General features: G+C 38.9%; 1 protein-coding gene across 5 annotated transcripts in view; it reads left to right on the plus strand.

The window, feature by feature from the left end:
* LOC149160585 (ubiquitin carboxyl-terminal hydrolase 17-like) overlaps positions 1-22,296 on the plus strand; it is a 131,249-nt gene that overhangs the window by 57,686 nt on the left and 51,267 nt on the right. For 4 of the 5 annotated variants that reach the window (XM_089436736.1, XM_089436737.1, XM_089436738.1 and 1 more), the window contains 4 exons: positions 4,816-4,901; positions 5,018-5,180; positions 5,450-5,573; positions 5,742-5,899. In XM_089436736.1, coding sequence (XP_089292862.1) covers positions 4,816-4,901; positions 5,018-5,180; positions 5,450-5,573; positions 5,742-5,899 — 531 coding nt within the window. Of the gene's footprint in view, positions 1-4,815; positions 4,902-5,017; positions 5,181-5,449; positions 5,574-5,741; positions 5,900-14,597; positions 15,437-22,296 lie in introns of all 5 variants that reach the window. The other variant, XR_016261801.1, reaches the window with a different exon arrangement.

Here is a 22,296-nt window from a genome sequence, read left to right on the forward strand (position 1 = left end):
ATTGAGTTGTAGTACGGATGCTGTGTTAGCAATGGCAATTCTAGCAGCATAGCAAATGCAACATTTGAGAGGGAGCTGCAATACAAATGTAGCATTGGCAGTGGCAGTGTCAAAGGCAACAATACAGTGGCAGCAACATCGCAGTGGTTGGTGGACAGTATGTCAGACATTAGTAGTGCAGAGACTATGCTTCAGAGTTAGAGTAGTATGTAGAGAGGCAGTGTATTGCTATAGCACATTCCTCACTAAGAGGGAGTGTTGATTTGGGGTAGCATCGGATGTGCTCTAAGCCTCAAATTATGCAGGGAGGCTTGGGAACAAGTATTCCAAAGAACCTAGAAAGCGTTTTGGGAAATTCCACTCAGAAGTGATTTTATTAAAATAATTAATACTTTTAATGGGGTTCTTAAGTCTAAACTTAGGAAAATTAAAATATTAATGGGTATTAATCTAATCAGGGGTGAAACTTCTAGAAAAAGTCATGGATCAAGTCAAAACAATTTGAGCCTTTGATTGTGTTTTAATCTAGGCCTTTGGTTGCCCAACACGAAGATATAAGAAGGGACTTGAGGGTCATTTGGAAAACACACAGAGAGATTGAGAAAGTCGATTTTTTGAGGTGAGGAAGTTCTCAGGAGGAAAATCGATTGAGGAGATCTTGTAGCAGAGGGGTAGTGAAAATCCGGGAGAAGGAATATCCAGAGAGTACAAGGCAGCGAGAGGACAAAAGATGTCCAGAGGAAGCCTGACATTGGCCTACGCAGAGGCAGCGCAGTCAGTGAGGGGAAGTCTAGTTTTTGCTGAGGGAATTCGAAGTTCAGTTGCCGGAAGCTAGGGTGTGAGTCTGGGAGGCAGGAAAGTCGATTTCTTAGCCAACAGAGTATCCAGAGCAGAGAGGTAGCGTAATACCTAGGAGGGGTGACACAGAAGCTGCCCAAGGTGCATAATAATAAACCCTCAGAGTTGTTGCATCAATTTTCTCGCATTGGGTTTTTCCGGGGACTAATTGTCCAAAAATCACTGTGTCCTATGTGTTGCATTATTCTTTCTTGCTTAGTATTTTGTTTCCGCAAATATATTAATTAAGTGAAGGCTGCAGATGTATTTACTTTGAAATTTACTGTAGAAGACAGTAAATAACTTGTATGATTTAATCAAGTAGGAGAAGTAACATTAGTTTGCTGTAGTAGGGATTCCAGTGTAATATTTTTCACAGGTTTGAGTTGCCCCTTTCCTCAACCTACTTTTCCCACCCCTCTAGTATGCCTTTTACTTCTTATAGATTACACTTTGATTTGGGTGGATAACTCAGGAACCCAAGCTTGCTGTTTGAGATTTAACATTTAATACCCCTTAATGATGAGGCAATTTATCACTCATCAGGGTTGGGACAATATAAGGGTCCCTTTTATAGATGGAACATCATGTGCTCGAGGAATTGGCTAATGGCTAATGAGGGGGGTAGAGCTCATGCTAGGCTTTTTCCCACGTTCTAATCAACTGTGCTATCCATCTTTTGCATTTTCTCTTTTTCTTTCATTGTGGCTTTTCTTATGCCTTTAACTCTCTTTTAGCTGCATCGATCTCTAGGTCAAAGTTTTTTGACCTAGACTTAAGGATGAGGATGAGAGGGTGCCAATCCCCATGACCAATGACCAACGCCCCAAAGAATGGAGATGGAATAATGGGAAAGATGTAAAGGGGTAAGTTAGAAGTACCATGTACATGCTACCCCAATCAAAGGCTCCCCAGAAGTGACCTTTCTAAAACCCTAAGGCCGTAGAGGTCCCACTAGACCAGAGTCAAGGACTATCTTCTTAGGTGAAGTGAGGGAACAAGAATTTAGTCAGAGATCCAAAAATCATCCAAATCACCCCTTGATCCATATTAGTATGCCTACAACATTAAGTGAGTGCACATAATTACAAAAAGGTAAAAGTACGTGTCGATGTATTAACCATCTTCCTTCAAGAAGAAATGCTGGATTGGAGAGAGAAATCTAACTGGAGTAAGAAGTGGAGGATCCCGACATCACGTCATGTGTGTTGATCAATAGGGCTGTTGGTTGGCTAGCTATCCAAGGAGGAGAAAGGTTTTCTCCTATGTGTTAACCCCTTTTGGGTGGGTAACAGTCCACATTAACTGTGTAGGGTTCATTGCATATTTTGAGGGTGAGCTATTTTTGGGAGCAATTATCTTTTGATATAGTGGCCATATTTCTACCAAATCAATGCCATTCGAGAGAGAATGACCTCATGTTGAGAAATGTAACTAGTATCAGTCTTCATAGTTGTATTTGAGTCATGATGTAATGTACTTGTCAAAAGAAAGAAAAAGAAAATTATTTGTAAAAGAAAAATTATTTATAAGCATGGGTTTCATGCTTTGTTTTGTTAGGTCAAAGCCTCCATTGAAGGCTTCTAGGGTTTATGTCATGAGTCCTAGTCAAGTCATTATAGACCCTTCTTATGTCAAGAACGAAAATTTATTTTTATTGTAAATGGGTCATATAACGCTCCTCCACCAAGTCGGCCTCAAGTTCTTTATGTCGGCCTAATAGAAGAGCTTCGAATAACTATAAATAGCAATATATTCGACCTATTATGAGATTCAATTCGTCCATCATTTCAATCTGCAATTCTAGAGAGAAGGAAGTGCGAAGTACAAAAGGAAGTGCCTATCCAATTACAAGAAGCCTAGTGAAGAAGACAAGAAGTCTGGCAAAGTAGAGGAAGTTTGAAATTTGTCATATTTTGCCACACGTGCGAAGAGACTGAGATAATTGCAGGGCCGAAGATATTGACCGAGCTTCAGGATTGCAGAGAGGGTTGAGACCCTTGTTGTCTCGTGTTGAAGAGTTGATGTTGACTATGGAATAGTTGACTAAAGTTTGACTTGTCATCATGGGAGACTGACTTGGTGGATGGAGGAGAGGCTTTGTCTTGGTCAAAGGGTCTTGGTTGTCTCATTTGATTTGGTTCATGAAAGAAGAGAAGACATTTTTGGGTTTTCCCTTAGTAGAGGGTTTTTTCCCTCGCTGAGAGCCTACATCTTGTGTCCTTGATCTTTATGTTTATGTTCTTGATAATTGTTTGATGATTAGAAGCTAAAGAAGACATAAAAAAGTTAATAACATCACAAGTAGTTATCAAAGATAAGAAAATATTTTTGCCTTTATGATTTTCTAACACCTCAAGATTTCCAAAATGTGATCATTTGAAATTTGGGAAAAAAATTGACCCAGTGGTGGTGCTTCTAAAATATGTTGCGTGGAAATTTTCACAACAGTTTGACCAAACATTTAGGGGATGCCCCAACTTTATGGCTTGAGCGCTCTGGCCATTTTAGGAGATCATTATTAATGTATGCCAATGGTGGGGAACGCCCTAGCTCCTAGAGATTACATTGCACACTTCTCCATGGTTTATTGATGGGATGTTTCACTTGGAGGCCTCTTGCTATTTTTGGAGGTTTATCATTTGGCGTTGTTAGCTCATTGAGTCACTCGTTCGACCTGTGAAGAGAAGAGACCAAAATCCAAGTGACGAGGGGCAAAAGCCATTCCCTATTCTCGTAAAAGGGGCAGAGGAACTTAGTGAATTGTTAGTTTATGACATATAGATGAATCATGATGATGAGATGCATTTATTATATTTTTTGTTGATATTTGGACTTTTGAGGTTGAGTCAGCATTTAGGACTTGATTCATTGTTGATATGTGTTGTAGCACTAGACTTATACATATTATATATTAGTTTTCTTTTCATATTCATGTGGCAATGCATTTATTTGATGTTGTGGGTACTTTAGAATCTAGATGCTAAAAAAATTGAAGAAACAAGAATATTTTTGTACTTTTTTATCATTATTTTTATTTTACATAGTTTTTGCCAATTTTCTCAATTTTCTCCTGACTTTAATGACTTTTTGAATTTTTGGACCCATGCTGATTTATTCCCGAGTCCGACTTTTGCAACATTGGTTTAGATAGAATAGAAGTGCCCTTTTACTTTATATTGAAATACCATGAAGGTATGACAACACCATACAATGATCCTTCTACGGAATGATCAAATCCTGTTCACTTGCCTCTTTTAGAGGGCAGCCAAATGCTAATTGCCTAGTGGATCTTCTTTAATGAGGTGATGTTACATTTATTGAAGGTTAACTACATAGTGCGCCTTTTTTGGTAATAACATAGGGTACTCAGTCCACCTTATAATAACTAGCCACTATCCCTATGCCAGTATTACCCATAGTGGGTCCTTTGCTAGTATTAACAATAGTTAATACTAGTATTAACTAGTATTAACTGGCTACCATCACTACAACCCTACCCTAGGGGGGATTCCATCAGCAACATTCTCCCTTTTTAAGTGTCATGCCAATATTTTTAATGAGGGATTTAGTCATAGGCAAGTAGCTACTTTACTGCTTACAAGCAATATAAATTGAAGGGATGGATATAGATATTGAACTCATGATTTTCCTTGTACCATTTTAATCGCTTCCATTAAGAATGTATCATCATAAGACTTAGCTATGGCCTTAGTGTGGTTGATCATAGACTGATGCTGGTCTGCCTCAAATTTTATTTGAAAAAAAATTGGCTTTTTACACTCATTTGTCATTTTACCTTGGGATTTACTTAAACAATCAGAATGTTCAGATGTATAAATTTACCAATAATATTCCCTTGAAATGTGTGTCATGGAAAAATACTCCTGGCTGTTTTATTGGTCAGAAATTGAATCTCTTTGGTGGTTAGTTGTTTTACTTATCTAAAATTGAGTTTGTATGGTGTTGTTTCTGCAGTTGCTATGCCAATGTGGTCTTACAATGCTTGACATACACAAGGCCACTCGCTGCCTATCTACTTCAGGGATATCATTCTGAGCACTGTATGTTACTTAAGTAACTGGCAAAATATGCTTTATTGTTATTAATGTTTCATCTGAGATTTTGACACTATTACATGTGGAATACCTTCACAATGTCATTTTATTATTTGATCCAGGTAAGAGAAGAAACTGGTGTTTCATGTGTGAACTTGAGCACCTTCTTTTGATGGTGAGGCAAGGTGAAAGTCCTTTATTGCCTACTAGAATACTATCACAAATACAGAGGATGAGGTCTCAACTTGGAGATGGGAGACAAGAGGATGCTCATGAACTCCTTAGGTGAGAAGAGTGATGAATTGTGTGTATAAATATGTGGCTGATGTTTAAAGCAGCTCACATTGATGTTACACGCATAGAGGCTCTGACGGTATATTGTTATTATCAATAGGATTTAACTTACACTGTCATTGTACATTGTAATCAGGTTGATACTTCATTATTCAGAAAAGAGTCTTCAGGATTAGTTTTGGTTGCATGTTTAGTTTGTTTTAGCTGAAAAATGGATTTATTAAAATCAAGAACCTTATTGACAAAGTGGATTTTCCCAGAATTTCTATTGATAGTATGCAATCAATATGCCTTGATGAAGTGGGCGGAGAAAAGTTAGTTGATCAAACAATGCAGAAGACAACTTTTATACAACAAATGTTTGGGGGTTCTCTTCAGTCAAAGGTTTCACTTTTATTTCCAATACATGGGCAGATGCATTGAACATGCTGTTCCTTCTGCAAAAGTACCTTTTTTTTTTCAATTTCGTAACAAAACAAACAACCATATTGACTTGTTTACCTTTTCTTGTTTGTGAAAATTAATATGATCTGTTTTACTGGTTTTTATCAGGTTCAGTGTATGAGGTGCTATCGTGAGTCTCTATGTTTTGAGAATATGCTGGACCTTACAGTGGAGATACATGGGGACATTGAATCTTTGGAAGATGCACTTGCGCAATTCACAGCTTCTGAATTACTTGATGGAGAGAACAAGTACAAATGTAACAGGTTAGTTGGCTTCCATTGAAACAGCTTCCAGGATTGCTTCTGAACTAGAGTGTACATATCTTTTTTCTGCATAGCTATATGGTTTTCATCTTTTCCTGGTTGAGGAAAACAAATATCTAATGCTTAGCGAGCATTTTGTGGGTTTAAAATTAACATCCCACATTATCGTGTTTGTAGAAGATAATGGACAGTTTCTAAGATTATAGTTTGCATTTATGTCAACCTATTCTTCTATGTTGATTCTAATCCTGCATCATGATATCTCATCCTATGTGGTAAAGTTTGATAGTTATTGGTTGTACTTTGTACTTTAGGAGTTTAAGTTAGAAAAGTACATTCTATTATAAGGTAAATTTATTAGGACTTAACCTAGATTGGTTTTATTTTGGGAATATGAAGTGAATAATCATTCCATCCATGTAGTCACATAAAAGACTCTTGAGAAAATGAAATAATCAATTGGAATGGTTCTCGCTCAATTGCTACTCTGAATTTCCTTCTATTGTGGATCCAAATTATGATATGGAATCAGAGCCTCAATGAAGCCAAGGAGAAGTTTCTCCAGGAGACATGGTGAAGCACTGATAGGAGCCAAACTAAGTCACCTGACACGGGGATTCAGGATTCGTGGTGTCAGATTCGGACACGTTGACCCCCCGGAACAGGACACGTAGGATTCGTTATATATTATTTTATTTATATATATATATATATTAAAAATTAGATATTTCTTACACAAATTTTAATTAATGATACAAATTTATTGATTTCAAACATAGATCTTCATCTATAGCTATTAGCATGCATAGTACATACAATTCAAATACATGTTAGTGGTACTGGTCACATAAATCATGATTCATAATTCATAACTGAAAGACAACTTACAACTACAAGATAGTAAGATAAACACACTGACAACTGTAGTTTTCTCATTAAGTCATCAAATCAAAATGTGTTACATAGGTAGTGCTGGTGCAATGCCAATGACAAATAGAAATAGAAAATATAAAACAACTACAGGTATACAAGCCTCAAGGCATCAATCAGCATCAGAATCAGAATCAGCATCAGTGTCCTCATCATCTTGGTCCCCACTGCTCTCCTCTGCATCCTCCTCCTCCCTTGTATCCATAGTCGCTTTTGCATCTGCTGGTGTGGAGGATGACCCCTCTAAGTCATCAAATCTAACAGGCTCTAGCACTAGATAATTGAGATCCATGTTGGCCAATGCCAACTCAACACTGGTGTCCAGACCCATATCGTCAGGAACAGTGTTACTTGGGAGAGGGAGCGAAAGTGAAAGCGGGGAGCGGGAGCGAAAACGGGAGCGGGAGCGACATTTTCAGAAGCTCTTGGTTTGGTGCTCTTGATTAAATACGAGTTCCATACCCTAATACATGACAAAATTCAATGGAAACATTGCAATCCCCCAATCCTAAAATCTTGAAAAATTGATAAGTCTGTTGGATTTTGAATGAAATCTAAAATTCTACTTTCTCCATATGAAATCCAATGAGGCCGGAACCACTCTCAAACATCCTGAGTCATTTCATGGTAATGTTAAAAATTTAAGTAAAAGGATGATTACCATGAATAGCATATCAATACTAGGGCCTAGACTTGATCATTAAGCTGCCAAAATGCTTGCCAAATGAAAATATGCATGGCTGTAATGACCAAATGCGGCCTTTTCATACTCGCACAGGTCACTTTTGCCGCCTAACGAGTCCTAGAAAACAGGACACGATTTCCAAAATCGTGACACTCTGGGGGATTCGACCTGTCAAAATAGGACACGACGTGTCATGTTTTTTGGACACGAATTTCGAGAGAATTGTGTCGGACACAATGGATTCAGATTCGTGGGCCCTATAGAACGAATCTGGTTACTTAGGAGCCAAAGTATTATGAGAGTGCACAACACTGAATGAGACCGAGAAGATTGGCGCATGTTTGATAGAGCTCAGCATGTACAGAAATTGAAGAAGAGACTTTTTGAAGAGAGTTTTGAGGTCCTGGCACAGAATTCAGGTAATGCCCAGATTTCAAGGGATGGTGCACAAAATTCAAAGAAACAGTGCAGGAAATTTGAGGACAATGCATAAAATTTGAAGAGGCTGCATAGAATTCAAGGAAAGTACACATAATTTGAAGAGACATTTAAAGACGGTGCACTGAGTTCAATGAGATAGACCACAAAGTTAGAGGTTAATGCACAGAATTGAAAGAGTTGTGTTGACTCGTGGAAAGGCATAAATTCCAAGACTCTGTAAGTTCCAAATTTATTTTTCAGCCGTAAATTATTCAGAGCTTTGCTCAGTACTGTTTGTTTTCTGGTGAGTGTTTGGCAGGCAGATAGGGAAGAAATATTTCTGCCAAAGAATAGTGGCACATAGGGGATGTTGGGTTTATGCCTGACTGAAATAGTGCTGTTTTATCATAGAATATATTTTTGGGAGGTTTATAAGTTTTTTCGAGGTTGTCTATTTTTGTTGTTGCTGTTTTGTGTTTTCCCATTGAAAGAGATGGGGAGTCTTTTAAATATAAAACTCTTGGACTATAGTCAGAGGCTCAACAGTCACAATTTCACTTGTTTGGAGGTCTTACCCACCAAAATGTGGGTAACCCGTGGGAAAAAATCTTCTCTCCTTGGACAGCCAGCCAGTCAGCAGCCCTATATGATCATTACATGATATGATACCAGGTTCCTCCACTTCTTGCTCAGGTCAGTTTTTTCTCTCTCATCTGGCATTCCTTTTTGAAGGAAGGTGGGTCATCCATCGATAGGTACTTTAACCATTTTGTAATCATGAGCTTTCATGTAATGTTTCAGGCATACTAATATGGATCAAGGGGTGATCTGGATGATCGACCAATCTTGATTGTATTATTGTTCTCTCTTCATCTAGGAGGTTAGTCTTTGACCTAGTCTAGTGGCACCTCCTTTGAGGCATTAAGGTTTCAGGACATTACCCAGTAGGCTTTGATTAAAGTCCGTGATATTCCATACCCACTTTCCATATTTCCCATTATTCCATCTCGATTCTTTGGGCTGGTGGTCATTGGTCATGGGGATTGGCACCTTCTCATCCTCATCCATGAATCAGGCTAGAAAGCTTTGCCCTGGAGGTTGTGATGTAGGTAAAAGAATGTTAAAAGCATAAGAAAACCACAATGAAAGAAAAAATAAAATGCCAAAGATGGTTGGAACATTTGATTAGTGTGTGGGAAAAAGCCTAGCATGAGCCCTACCCGCCTAATTAGCCATCACCCAGTTCCTCGAACACATGATGCTTCATCTATAAAAGGAACCCTTATGTTGTTCCAAACTTGATGAGCGAGAAACTAACTCATCTTTAAGGGGTATTAAGTGCTAAATCTCAAAAAGCTAGCTTGGGCTCCTGAGATATGCTTCATAATCAAAGCAAAATCATAAAGAAGTAAAAGGTGCACCAAAGGGGTGGAAAAAGGAAGCTGAGGAAGGGGGTAATGTGAAAATTCCACAATCGAAATCCCTACTGCAGCAACTGATGATATTACTCCTATTTGTTAAATTCCTTTAAATAAATTACTTGCAGTTTCCTATGGAAAATATCGCAATACATACACTGCAACCTTCACTTCATTAAATATTATATGGAAACAAGAGATTGAGGAAGAAAGAAAATACAACACAATTGACACCGTTATTTTTGACAAATGTCCCCGGAAAAATCCAATGTGGGAAAACCGGTGCAGCAGATCTGAGTGTTTTATATTATTAAGCAGTAGCAAATCCTGAATACATCCTTTGAATACCTCTCGGTTATTCAGTTACAGAGAGAGAAATATTGGCAGAAAGATTTGTGAGATTACCTCACACTATGAATGGAAATCTTGGCTGATCTGGCCCCAGAATGATTGCCCTCGGCGTTTTAGGCTGCCTCTGCATCAGCCCAATGTCAAGCTCTCTGGGGACAACGTCAATCCTCTGGTTGGTCATTCGATTTCTGCCTCCTGGTCTCACATCCTGGCTCCCGTCTTTTGAAACTCGAATTCCCTCTGCAAATTTCAGACTCCCTCTTGGCTTCAGCGCTGCCTCTGCGTCAATCCCTCTGGCTCAATGCTGCCACTGCTAGATGAATCTTTGCCTTTCTCTGCTGATTATTTTCCGGCTGAGAAAATCTCTCTCTCTAGATGCTATCCTTGCCCCTCAACTGCAAGAAATCTTCTCGATCAGAATTTCCGCTTGAGAACTTCTCACTTCAAAAATTCGATCTCTTGATTTCTCGATGTGTTTTCCAAGTGACCCTCGAGCCTCTTCTTATATCTTTTTGTTGGACAACCAACCACTTAGATTAACTCTTAATCAAAGGCTCAGATCGTTTTGGCTTGATCTACGTCTTCTTCTAGAAGTTACACCTACAATTAGATTAATACCCATTAATATTTTTAATTTCCTAAGTTTAGACTTTGGGTCCTGTTGACCCACAGATTGACACGACAACGCTCAGACCGGGGGCTGTCACTCTGATCCTTGATCTCTCCGTTTAAGCCTGTCTCCCGCGACTAAGGGGGGTAGACCCTATGAGGTGATGAAGACCAACTGTCGACTAGTTGGTTTGGGAGACATGAAGAAACGAGCACTAAATTGATTTTGTGAAGTTAAAAGACCAGTGCCTTGTGGGTTTGATGTTTAAACGATTGTTTACTAGATGTAGCAGACATGTAAACCATGTACAGCAATCATTTATCATCCAATAACTTGAACGATGTAAGATATCCAGTAAAACCACAATGACTACCAAAACGAGAGAAGATGCTTAAACGATGATCCAACAATTTAAAACTTTGAAAAATAAAGCTCGATACATGACCACATAATTTCAAACATTTAACGAGATATTACATTTATGATTATTCAAGCATGCCAAATCACATAAAAGATGATAAACATTAGTCCCACATCAAAATTTTAGCCTCAGCATAAAAAATATGAAACCTAAAAGATCCCAAGGCTAGACCAAAACTCGCAAAAATTTATTTTTATTTTTATTTTTTATAAAATTTTTATGATTGAAATCTTAAAAATGAAAAATTTACCAAAAAAAATCTAATTTAAAACAAAAATTTATTTTTGATATATATATATATATATATTTTCTTTTAAAGAAAAATAAAAAAAAAGAAAATATAAAACTAAAACTAAATCTAAACCTAAAAGAGATCTAAAGAAAACTCTATTATTTTTTTTTTTTAAAATAATTAAAAAAAAAACTAAAACAAATTTAAAAAATTTTAAATCCTAAAAGTAATAAAAAGAAATGCGAATCAAAACTTTTTATTTTTCCAAATCAACACGTTTCATAACAAATAACACGCCTAAAAAAAATAAAACAAATACAAATGAAAATTAACTAAATTATCCTAACTCTAAACGAAAATAAACAAATGGAAGTCGGATGATTATATGTATGCCTATCTAAAACCTGGGTGCATCGAAAAACTGTTTGGCTTGTGATTTTGCAGGTACGCAGGTCGACGGCAGGTACGCAGGTCGACGACAGGGACGAGGACTTGCAGCGAAAGGATGGATAGAGATCCGTAGGTAGCTGAGGGAGATGCGGATAGCCACCAGCGAAGAGGGAAAAGTCCTGTACAACAGTATGCAGGTTTGGACGAAAGGAGACCACGCAGGGAAACTTTAAGACGACAGAGATATGGACAGCGTGTATTGCTGATGGAGGAAGCCGCGTGAGGGTTTACTAGTTCAACGGAAGGGAGGAGAAACCTTGACGGCGGTGAGCAGAAAAGGTTTTGCAGTTGCAGAGATTTATTAATGGCGGAAATGTCGAACCCAGGATCGTATTTAAGATTAAGAAAATTACCTGACGCCCATGCGTAACCCTTGATCCTTACCATTCAACACATATACTGTAAAAATAAAAATCTAAACCTGATGCACCTCACGTCAAACACGTGAAATTACTGGCCTGTGTAGAATAATGCATGATATGCTTGCAACGCAGTTTGAAAGCTCGACTGGCCAATAGACGCAGCAGGGATTAAATAACTCGACAGACCAGCTTTTATTTGCGAAGATGAACAGGCGTTGAGGAGATAGGGACGATAAAACTCAATCCACGCAAAACGCAGGGATTATGGCAGCCACTTGTAAAATAACACTTCGACGGTTTTGGCAGCGAGAAATTTTAAAATTTTGAATAAACTACTCCAGAAACCCTGAAATATTTCTCAAAAAAATGCACCTGTAACCTGCAAACAAAAACCCGGAAGATAATATATGCATAAAACAAAATGTGAAACCCCTAATCGGTTAAACAAAATTACAGCGTTTGGCCCCTTAACAGCCATATTTAGCAATAAGAGCAGAAATATTTTCAAAATTTAATTTAAATATAAAAATGCTTCAGAAAACCCTGCATGCATTCATAAAAAAATATTTCGAATGATAAGCTCGGGATCAAGAACTCGCTGGGCTCTTTCAGAAAACACAACCCGGGAGTTGGCTGGTTCAGCCGAGAACTTCCCCTAACGCCCGGTAATCTGAAAAGAGGATTTCCTGCACAGCTTAAAATCAACCATCAACGTAGAAGGAGAAAACAATAGTGAAACCCCGATCAAATGGAGATACCTGCCAATATATTTCAGAATCTAAACTATCATTCAAACCCCAAAGATCAGACAAGATACCTGTGCCTAGATCAATCTTCATTAAGCTATCATTAATGGCTGAAAATAAAATTATGCAGAACAAATAGAACAATCTTACAGCGTTTTCAGAAGAGTAACACCAACAAGATTTTTAACCCCAAAGTCTTCTTTATTGCACAAGAAAAATGAACTACAAGAGAGCTTCTTCAGCACAAGACTCACAGATCCAATCTGATCTCAAATGACCCCTAGCACCCTATTTAAAGGAAATGATCCCAACGGCTAGTTCGAGTGATCCATGTCGAAATGATCTCGACCGTTGATGAGAATCAAGACATCTCTTAATCTCATCCGTCGATTTATTAAAAAATGATATTTTACATGTATTTACTCAAAATATTATTATTTTATTATTTTTTAGGGTTTTTGCTTTATTTTATAATTTTTTATATATATTTAATTTTATATTTTTTATTTATTATTATTATTTTTTAATTATTTTTTAATTTTTAATTCATTTTAAAATGGATCCTCGAACTTAGCCTTTGGAAAAATCTCCTAGGACTTAGGACTCATGAGGGGATTTAAAACATTTTCCAACCCTCAAGACACTTTACATCATGACTTTTACAATTTACATCTTAAGGGGGAAAACCCCTTTATCATAGACCCTCATAAACCACCCAGTTCTGCGACACAACTATAATCTAGCAGATTAACACACTAGGATTCTCCTAAAATTCTAATGACAAAATCCATCCCGGCTTTGGGGTCAGGCTGAAGGAAAACTCTGCCGATCATGGATCGGTGAGACGAAAAACCTTCCGGGACGTAGATTACCATTAGAAAGTTAGGTCCACCTAGGCAATTTACATACACGACTCATATCTGCTAAGATTATTTACAATTCATACATGCAGACTGGGTTTACAATTAAAATGATCAAGCTGTTGATGATTGCAGGATGGCACGGACATGTCGATCAAGTGCTACCCCCTTTTGCAAAGAAAAGGGGGTGTACTGCATGGGCAATTGACCGGTAGTGGTCAACAGGTCCTATTAAAAAATATTAATTATTTTAATAAAATCATTTTTGGGTGGAATTTCCCTAAACGCTTTCTGGGTTCTTTGGAATACATGTTCCCAAGCCTCCCTATAAAATTTGAGGCCTAGAGCACATCCGATGCTCTACCCCAAATTAACTGGTAACTTATGCCTCCACGATTGCTCCCTCCTTACATCTATACACTCAGGGTGTTGAACCACCATTCACTGCTCGCTTGGTGTAATGTCCCCAATTTTTACATTATCTTGTGATGAGATTCAGAGGAGTCTCCAGAGCTTATGTTAGCTAGGTCATCGGAGTTGGATTACATTATTGGTGGACTCGGAGGGTTTTGAGGAATTCTACAGGGTTTGATTGAGATCGCTTACCATATTTCATCATCACGATCAATTCCGCATGATTTGCCTTCGATTCCATGGCATTTCGACGATTTCTGTAAAACAGAGTTATTAATGGGCATATTTTAATTAATTATGTTAAGGTATTGTTTTGGGCCAAGTACTTGAAGAAACACCTTAGTGTAATAGCTCGTTGGAAATGGGGCAAAAAAATCTACAGGGCAGGATGATAAAAAGGGGCTTTGGGTGGCTAGTGTGACCACAAAGGCGAAATAAGCATTTTTCGGCATTAAAAGTGACTTTAATTAGTTTGTAAGTCACTTTATTAAAAAAAGAAAGGAAAAGTGCTTTTAAATATTTAATTGGAGGGAAATGGTAAGTGAGTTATAAAAAGGGAAATTAAGGGGCCTCTCATTATTCATTTTTGCATCTGAGTTTTGGAGAAAGGAGCTTTCGCAGAGTTTTCTTGAGGAGAAACTTAGGGTTTGGAAACACTAGCCACAATAGCTGACTTTGGTGTTGAAACTATAGTTGGACTTGAGAGTGAAATCACACAAAGGTTTTCTAGAGATTTGAGTTAGAAGAGATGTTATCAGTTGAATCTCTAATTTATTGTTCTCCATTTAACATCTTTCAGGTTTAAAGCAACTATTTGGGAGCCAAAGGTCCAAGTCCCATCTGGAGCTATCATTTCTGCTGATATAGAACGAGTTTCCCTCCCTTTGCTGGCCGAATGCTCTGAAAATAAAGCTGAGTTCACAAGACCAAGGGTAGAGATGAGTTCAAAAGTTTGTTTGCAAAAGTTCCCCTCTCTTGGAGGACAAAATACCTCCCTCTCTTCAGCTGAGTCGAAGTCTGATCATTCAATGACTATAGGAGGTCTTAACTACACCCAAAGGGGCTGAGTCTCTGAAGAATGCTGAGCACACGTTTCCCTTTTATTGCTGCACGAGTTTCTCACTATTTGGATGAGTTTTGCAGAAGGGAAAGAGTACAAGTTACTTGATATATGGTTGCTGGTTGTTCTGTTGGTAATTTGAGTCGATTTCTGCCATACCAGGACGAGTTTGCCTCAGTGTGGATGCCATTACAGTTGCTAAGTGTATGGCTGTATACTCTTTTTATTGGGCCAAGTTTCTGAGAACGTTTGTGGGCTATGTGAAGTGCCACTTACAGCTGGGGTGTGAAATCAATCAAGGGAACTGCTGCTAAAGGGACGTAAACTCTTCCTGTACTGAGCCACGAGCTAGCTGAAGCATTTTATCTCTGGTGTAGCGTACACCAACACAAAAATATTTAAGCAGTTATCCCAGTTTTAATCTCTTTGTATGTGCTGTGAAACTCTGGTTACTTGAGACTCAAGGGTAATCTGTTGCTACATATTTGCAATTTCTGGGTTGGTTCTTGACAACGGAAGCTGATATCTTCTATCAAATAGATTCAAGTGCCCAGATTTATTTTCTGAAGCATTTCCAGGTTCTGTTGTTTATCTGCTTATTGTACCTTCATATTTCAAGTAAAGCATGAGACCATTTACGTTGATGAACTTTTCAGATTGCCATATATCAGCTGTAGAATAATTTATGAGTCTGATATAAGTTGAATAAGTTTGTTTTTTAAAGTCTGTTCAGTGTTCTCTGGGTATTGTATAAACTGTCTAGAAGACAGATTTTATAAAAATCACCTACAGTAGTATATAGTCAAACTGTTTGATGAAAGTTATCACTGAACAACTCAATAAAAACTCAGAAATTTCCTTTATGAAGACAAGAAAATTCTAAAAGGGATCTTACACTTGGCTATGGTCTAAGGCGGCGAGGAGTGACACCCCTCCCCCTCGAATATGCTCTCGAAGCGCGCTCTGCTCAGAAGCGCTAGGGGAGCGAATTTCAGGAGCGCGCTTCCGCCAAAAACAATTCGCTCCCTGGTCGCTCCTGCCAAAAAAAATTTGCCTCCTCTCTAGTGCTTTCATGGGTGGTTAAGATTCTCAGCGCTAGCAATGTTGGTAATCAATGGTAATGTTAAAATTAAAGTAAAAGTATGAAAATGAAAGATACTTTTACTTAAGTTTTTAACATTACTATGAAATGACTCAGGATGTTTGAGTGGTTTCGACCTCATTGGATTTCATATGGAGAAACTAGATTTTTAGATATCACTTAAAGTCTAGCAGACTGAATGATTTTCAGGATTTCAAGATTTAGGGGTTGCAATGTTTCCAATTGATTCTGTGATGCGTGAAGGTATGGGATTGGCATTTGATCAAGAGCATGAAGCCCTTTAAGTACCTTGATGTTGGTGTCATTGATTGTTGAACTTCGTTGATGTTGGTGGTATTGCTTGTTGAACTCCTCTACCATGGCCTTAACTAAAATGTACCCTTCACTCAAAGGAAAATAATTGGTTAGGCATGCTAAGATTTTTCTACCATATTACAAGGTTGAGAAGATGAAACCTTCACTCAAACCAAAATCATTGGTTAGACATGTTAAACTTTTTCAATTTTTACCATATTATAAGGTTGAGCAATCCAAGTCTGAAGGCTTTGAGCTATATGATGTTTATGTAGCTCTTGTTGATGATCCCATTTCTAGTAGTGCTAAATCAATGACGAGTTTCTTGAGTGATCATGTTGATTAGTGATTTGTAGTTTTGATGTCTAGTTTTGCTGCTACTACTAATGCTATTGAGGTTGCAAAAGAGTATGAGGAGTCCTTAGACTTTGAGCCAGATGATGTTTTTGTAGCTCATGTTGATGATCCCATGTAGTGGGATCCCATGTTGATGATCTTATGTCTACTAGATGATTCATATTATATGGTTTAATCCATGTGATTATGCTTTTTTTAACTAATTCATCATTCTACATACTTTTGTTGACATATATGCATCAAAAAATATATAAATATATATAATATAAAATTCGCGCCCGCTCCTAAGCAGCCTAGCTACAGGCCCTGCTTTGAAGTCTTTCTTACTTCATTTCCACCATTTTCATGCACACCTATGAATTGATGGGCTAACTTGGGACTAGTCACTTCCCCTTTGGGGTTGGAAACACCTAATGGGGTTATCCATCTAACCATTCCTAGCATAAGGAGGTAACACTTTTATGGGGAATCGATCTGGTTAGATATTTGAAGGTGATCATTGTGTGAAGTGTTATTGTGCCCCCAATATTAAGTATGTTCCACTATGGTTCATCTATGGTTACTGTATCTAATGATTGTTGATTTTCACTTGATCTTGAGAGGATTTTGTTAGGTGGTTTTCATCAAGACAGCAAAGGCCTTTTGAGATGAGAAAGTATGATCTTGTTGATGCAACACTACCCATGTAGAACAAAGCATTGGGATACTTGATGAACCCACATGATGTTTGACACTTCGAGGGACCCTTAGATGCTGAAACAGTGAGCCCATGAAGCTTGGTGTTGGAGATATTGGTGATGTGCCTAGTGGACCCAAGATGCCCCTAGGTTGGCCTTGACATTGTTTGATGAGCATCACTTGTTTTGGAGCTTGAGCCTTGGATGATGATGGTGATCCATGTGATTACAGGGGAGGGATTGCACATCACTTTGGAGTCCCAACGCTTGAGTTAGAGAGTGCCACATCACCCCTTTTACCCTTTTGAGGGTGATGTTGGGCTACACAGAGATGTTGTGTTGGCATGGAGGAACTTTGGAGGCATGCCTGTGATCTAGGAGCTACATCTTGGAGTATGGAACAATCATTAGCCCATATGGCAACTATTTGTGGCATTTTAGAGCTTATTTGGAGGATGATGTCATGCTTAAGGAGGATTTCTCCCACACGTGGGCATTTATGGCATTTTTGTTATGCCCAATGCTCATCTCTAGAGGGGCAATGCTGGGGCGACAAAGTCATGTCTGCTCATAGAATAGGGCAAGGTACCCCCTAGAAGGTGTTGAAGCTATCCCTCAAGGGATCTTTGTTGCATGTATGATAGTGCCTACAAAAAAGCTCTCAAGATCATGTGAGATCAACTTCTTTAGGGACATAAAACCATAAATTTATCAGAATGGACCATATTTAATGCTAGGGGAACATAAATACTTAACACAAAACTCACCTTCAAATGTCTTAACTAGATTAGGATCTATAACCAAGATACCTCACTTATGTTAGCGATGATTAGGTAAACAATCCTTTTTGTTGTTTCCATCTTCCAAGGGGAGTGACATATCCCGATTCCCAGGTTGATCCATCAATCCATAGGTGTTGTGTGATATGGTGGTCACGGAGTGGGAAAGGCTTCAAGGAAGATGCCACAACTATTAGACTTGCTAATGGGGATCCAAAATCTAGAATCTAATGATGTGAGGAGGGAACAATTATGGTGGCATGAGTTAACCCCCTCTCTCGGCTTTCTTTTTCCACCCGTCTGGCATGCCTTTTACCTTAATGATTTGTCTTTATTTGGTGCATAATTTAGGAGCCCAAGCTTGCCTTATGCTTCTCTAACCTTCAAGATGTAGCAATTTCTTGCTCATCAGGGCTGGGAATCTAAGAGTTCCTTTATTTAGATGAATCATTGAATGCTTGAGGAACTGGGTGATGGCTAATGAGGGGAATTAGAGCTCATACTAGGCATTTTCCCACATGCTAAATATATCCCAATCATCTTTTACATTTTACACGTTCTTTATACGCTTTTATCTTTCTTTCAACTGCATCAACATCTGGTGCCAAGTTTCTAGCCCCAACTTAGGGATGTGGAAATAAGGTGCCAATCCCAATGGCAAATGACTATCAACCAAAAGAATGGAGATGGATAATCGAGAGAGATGGAAAGTGGTAAGTATGGATTACCTTAAACATGCTATATCAATCAATGCCTTCCTAGTAGCGCCCTTCCTAAATCGTAAGGCCTCAGAGGAGTTCCTACTAGACTAGAGTAAAGGACTAATCTCCCAAGTAAAGTGTGGGAACCAAGATACTATCAAGATCAATGAATCTTCCAATTTGCCTCATGATCCATATTTATATGCCAATAACATTAAATGAAAGCACATGATTGCTAGAATGGTTAGAGTACCTACCAAGAGATGGTCTGCCTTCCTTTAAGAAGAATGCTATATTGGCGAGAGATCTAACCAACAATGTTTTAAAACTCCGACTCCAACATCGAGTCGGCCGAGGGTCGACTCCGACTCCATCTCTGACTCGGCTGGCTCGATTTCAATGACTTGGTCGTTGTAAAAAATACATTAAATATTTATTTTTTTTATAAAAAAACATAATTTTAAAGGTTTTCATTCATGTTTCCAAACACACATCATTAGAATATAGATAGAAGACAACATATGATCAAACTAGGCTCATGAATATATCCATTATATCAAAATGGCACCCAATGCATTGTCCAATACATACATGATCATGATATAGAGATCAAAACAAAAACACATAGCCAAGGAGGCTAGAAATGGTCTCTACAACAAAAGTAAACTGTGACCAATGGTCCAGTACTACTGGTTACTGTCGGAGGAGCCGAGATCACGTGGATCAATCTCTGGATCATCATTAGAGTCAGACAGGGGCCCCATGGCTCCTCCTCATCATCTCCAACTGCGACTGTAGAAGCGGTAGCACTAGCAGGCTGTGCAATAGTTGCAAGCTGATATTGACGAGATATGCGCTTCTGTCGTGGCTCCACAGAAGAAGCGCCTGTAAATGGAGGACTTGGGGCTGGCCCTGAGGCTGGTACAAGTGGATCAGGATCTGCATTCAACTGAGCATTATGTTCGAGCATTGCCTCCACCTGTAAATCCAAGTGAAGATCCTTATCAGAATCAAACTCTGTTGGATGGCTCTCCACTACCTAATCTGATGTTGGATTAATGTCGTCCAACACAATGGGATCTGAATCAGGGCTTTTGTTTAGTAATTGGTGTAGAAATTTCTCATTTCACACCCCGGTTTTCAATTTCTCCTTATTTCTCCCATATAGTTAAATGCCCTTTCCCATAACCATACATTTAACAAGCTGGAAAAAATAAATTTGCTGAAAACACAAATTCTGGAAATTTTACAGAATGCTGGAAATTGCAGAAATAAAAATCAGCAGTAATAAACAGCCATTAAAACATATTTAAACACTGAGATTTTTGGTCAATGTGACCCTGGAAAAACCCCCTACAACTCTTGGGGAAAACCAGTTTGAGAGCTCTTCTTTATTTCTAGAAAGTGCGTTTTTACAGTAAGAGAAATATTCAGCAAAAATCAGCAAGCAAACTTTTACTACTTATCTCAGCCTTGCTGAAACTTAGCGTCGCTGAAACTCCGCCCTGCTGAAACTCCGCTGTACAGACTTGCTGAAACTCAGCCTTGCCGAAACTCCGTTGCTGAAACTCCATTGCTGATACTCCGTCGCTGATACTCCGTCGCTGATACTTCGTTGCTGATACTCCGCTGCTGAAACTCCGCAGCTCACTGTCCAGAAATCTCCCTTGCTCTCTTGCTCTCCTTCTCTCAATCTGCTCATGAAAGAATTAATGACCTTTTCCTTCTTTAATCTAACCCCAAGTGACTTTTGGGTGATCCCTAAATCCAATGGCTGAAATAGATTGAGATCTAAGGCTGAGATTAAATGCTCATTTAAATCTCACTTTTTATTTTTTAATTCACCCCACTTTAATAAAGACCCACTTAGTCATTTATTTCCAAAGTCACTTTTCCTTTCTAATTTTTCATTGACTTTATAAAAGTCACTTTAAAATTAGACTTAGTAACTTTATCACTTAAAGTCACTTTTAAATTAGATTTAACTTTTATAAAATTATAAAGTCACTTTAGGAGAAAAATTAAATTCTTTTGGACACTTTTCCCTAGGCCAAAGATCAAAGCCTAAGGGAACCACCTGTCCTCCGGTACCAAATTTCAACACTCCCTCTTACCGAGGAAGGTGTTCCTCACCACACCCATCTTGTCTCTGAAGTAGACATGCTTGCCCTGTGGTAAGGCTTTGGTAAGAATATATGCAACCTGCTCATCAGTGGAAATATACTCAAGCTTCACAGCTCCCTTCTAAACATAGTCTCTGATGAAATGATATCTGATCCCAATATGCTTTGACCTGTCATGAAATACTGGATTCTCCGTGAGTTTAATGCAACTCTGATTATCACAGTAAATCACTGAAGGTCTCAACCGCTGACCAAATAAGCCAAACAACATCTTGCGAAGCCAGATAGCCTCACAACTAGCTAGACTGGCTGCCATATACTCTGCTTTCGTTGAACTCAGTGCTACTGACTGCTGCTTCCGACTGAACCATGACACTACTGCTGAACCCAACCCAAAATAGCACCCTGAAGTGCTCTTCCTATCAGAAGCACAACTTGCCCAATCAGAATCAGTGTATCCTGCCAATCTCACTCCATCTCCCTGCCTGTAGTTCAGACCATAATCCACTGTCCCCTGCAAGTACCGCAAAATGTGTTTTGCAGCCACCCAGTGAACCTTCCTAGGCTCACACATAAACTGACTCATCGTGTTGACTGCAAAACAGATATCTGGTCTATTGTTGACCAAATACATCAAGGAACCAATCAGCTGCCTGTACAATGTGGGATCCACCAACTCGGAATCCGAAGCATGAAGCTTCTTCCAGTTGGTGATCATCGGTGTCAACATGGGTCTACAATCCTCCATGTGGAATCTGCTAAGGATGCCCACAATATACTTCCCCTGCCCCAGGAAGAAATGCCCCTCCTCCTGCTACACCTCCAAGCCCAAAAAGTAATGCATCAAGCCGATGTCCTTCATCTCAAACTCCGTCGCAAGATCTCTCTTGCAGTGCTCTATGAGTCTCTCTGCACCTGTAATGACCAAGTCATCCACATACAGAACCAGAATGAGAGGCTCCTCACCAATCACAATAAAGTAAAGGTTCGGATCTGCCTCACTCTTTGTGAAACCCATCCCCTGCAAATATGTATCTATCCTGGAGTACCAAGCTCTGGGAGTTTGCTTCAGGCCATAAAGGGCCTTCTTCAGTCTGGACACATGGGACTCCTTCCCATGCACCTCAAAGCCCTGTGGTAGCTCAATGTACACCTCCTCCTGTATGAAGCCATTGAGAAATGCAGTCTTCACATCCATCTTGTGGATCTTCCAACCCATCTCTGCTGCTATCGGTATAATGGAGCGGATCGAAGTATATCGAGCCACGGGAGCGAAGGTCTCCTCATAATCAACTCCTTCTACCTGGGAGAACCCTCTAGCCACAAACCTTGCTTTGAATTTCTCAATGCTGCCATCTGCAGCATGCTTTACCTTGTAAAGCCATCTGGAAGTAACCACGGATTT

The sequence above is a fragment of the Pinus tabuliformis genome, chromosome 5_2 (assembly GCF_031772625.1).
Source record: "Pinus tabuliformis cultivar Carrire ecotype Pingquan chromosome 5_2, CPIR1, whole genome shotgun sequence".
Classification (NCBI taxonomy): Eukaryota; Viridiplantae; Streptophyta; class Pinopsida; order Pinales; family Pinaceae; genus Pinus; species Pinus tabuliformis.